General features: G+C 50.0%; 1 protein-coding gene across 1 annotated transcript in view; it reads left to right on the top strand.

Moving 5' to 3' along the window:
* The window catches only part of CDH3 (cadherin 3, type 1, P-cadherin (placental)), a 75,373-nt gene that overhangs the window by 40,325 nt on the left and 33,475 nt on the right, over window positions 1-1,573 (top strand). Inside the window, exons 4-6 of the mRNA XM_011932128.1 lie at window positions 79-222; window positions 443-598; window positions 704-898. Coding sequence (XP_011787518.1) covers window positions 79-222; window positions 443-598; window positions 704-898 — 495 coding nt within the window. The remainder of the gene's footprint in view (window positions 1-78; window positions 223-442; window positions 599-703; window positions 899-1,573) is intronic.

Here is a 1,573-nt window from a genome sequence, read left to right as displayed (position 1 = left end):
TAACTCTTATAGATGAGAGGATGTTGAGTATGTCCCAGCTATTTGTACCTCTGGGTTAAGAGGTTTCTCTCCTTGCAGGACAGAAAGTCACTGAAAGAAAGGAATCCATTGAAGATCTTCCCATCCAAACGTATCTTACGAAGACACAAGAGAGATTGGGTGGTTGCTCCAATATCTGTCCCTGAAAATGGCAAAGGTCCCTTCCCGCAGAGGCTGAATCAGGTACGACTGTGCCTTCTCCTGGGAATCGTTGGTGGCCCCAGGGACCCCCATCCAAAGGCCTGCATGAGATTTCTTGCTACTGAATGTGTGGGCCGAGAGAGGAAAACCTCTCCTGTGTGAGCACATTCTCCTATGGCAGTGCCCCTCTTCACAGAGGACTCTTTGTCACAGTCATGGGATATTTGTTACTTTGTCAGCTGCCATTTTCTTTTCCCTCCAGCTCAAGTCTAATAAAGATAGAGACACAAAGATTTTCTACAGCATCACGGGGCCGGGGGCAGACAGCCCCCCTGAGGGTGTCTTTGCTGTAGAGAAGGAGACAGGCTGGTTGTTGTTGAACAAGCCACTGGACCGGGAGGAGATTGCCAAGTATGAGGCAAGTAGCCTTTAGTGTCTACTGTAAATGTCCCCTCAGAAGTGGGGTCCTAGGCCTGGGGAGGTGGGTAGCACCAGGCTGACCCCAGAGCTGTGTACCCCACAGCTCTTTGGCCACGCTGTGTCAGAGAATGGTGCCTCAGTGGAGGATCCCATGAACATCTCCATCATCGTGACTGACCAGAATGACCACAAGCCCAAGTTTACCCAGGACACCTTCCGAGGGAGTGTCTTAGAGGGAGTCCTACCAGGTAAGAGGACTGGGAAGGGGACTGCTACGGGGCTGCTGGGCCCATACCCTTAAATGCTAGAAGATCCCGCCATACCTGATTTCCTTGGCTATGTATCAGATTACTTGGGATCTTCTTAAAAATCCACATTCACCCCCTTCCATCCCAAGGTTCCTGAATAAGAATGATCCTGGAGGCCGGGCGCGGTGGCTCAAGCCTGTAATCCCAGCACTTTGGGAGGCTGAGGCGGGTGGATCACTTGAGATTAGGAGTTCGAGACCAGCCTGGCCAATATGGTGAAAACCCGTCCCTACTAAAAATACGTAAATTAGCTGGGCGTGGTGGCAGATGCCTGTAATCCCAGCTACTCAGGAGGCTGAGGCAGGAGAATCACTTGAACCCGAGAGGCAGAGGTTGCAGTGAGCCGAGATCTTGCCACTGCACTCCAGCCTAGGCAACAGAACAAGACTCCATCTCCAAAAAGGGAAAAGAAAGAAAAAAAACTCTTTTTTTTTAGAGAGCATACTCATTCTTATTTTGAGAGCTGCATAGTATTCCACTAGACGGGTGTGCTGTGGTATATTTCACTGGTCCTCCTGTATAAGTAAACACCGAGTTCCCCTTGCAATAGGCTCATCTAGGTCTCCTCACCCTTACCTCTTTTTTTTAAATTAAACTTAGGGTCTCACTATCTTGCCCAGGCTGCTCTCAAACTCCTTGGCTCAAGTGACCCTCCCAAAGTGCTG

Source organism: Colobus angolensis, unplaced genomic scaffold (assembly GCF_000951035.1).
Source record: "Colobus angolensis palliatus isolate OR3802 unplaced genomic scaffold, Cang.pa_1.0 Scaffold93, whole genome shotgun sequence".
Lineage (NCBI taxonomy): Eukaryota > Metazoa > Chordata > Mammalia > Primates > Cercopithecidae > Colobus > Colobus angolensis.
The sequence above is the reverse complement of the archived record's forward strand: the minus strand, read 5'-3'. Positions and strand labels throughout refer to the sequence as shown.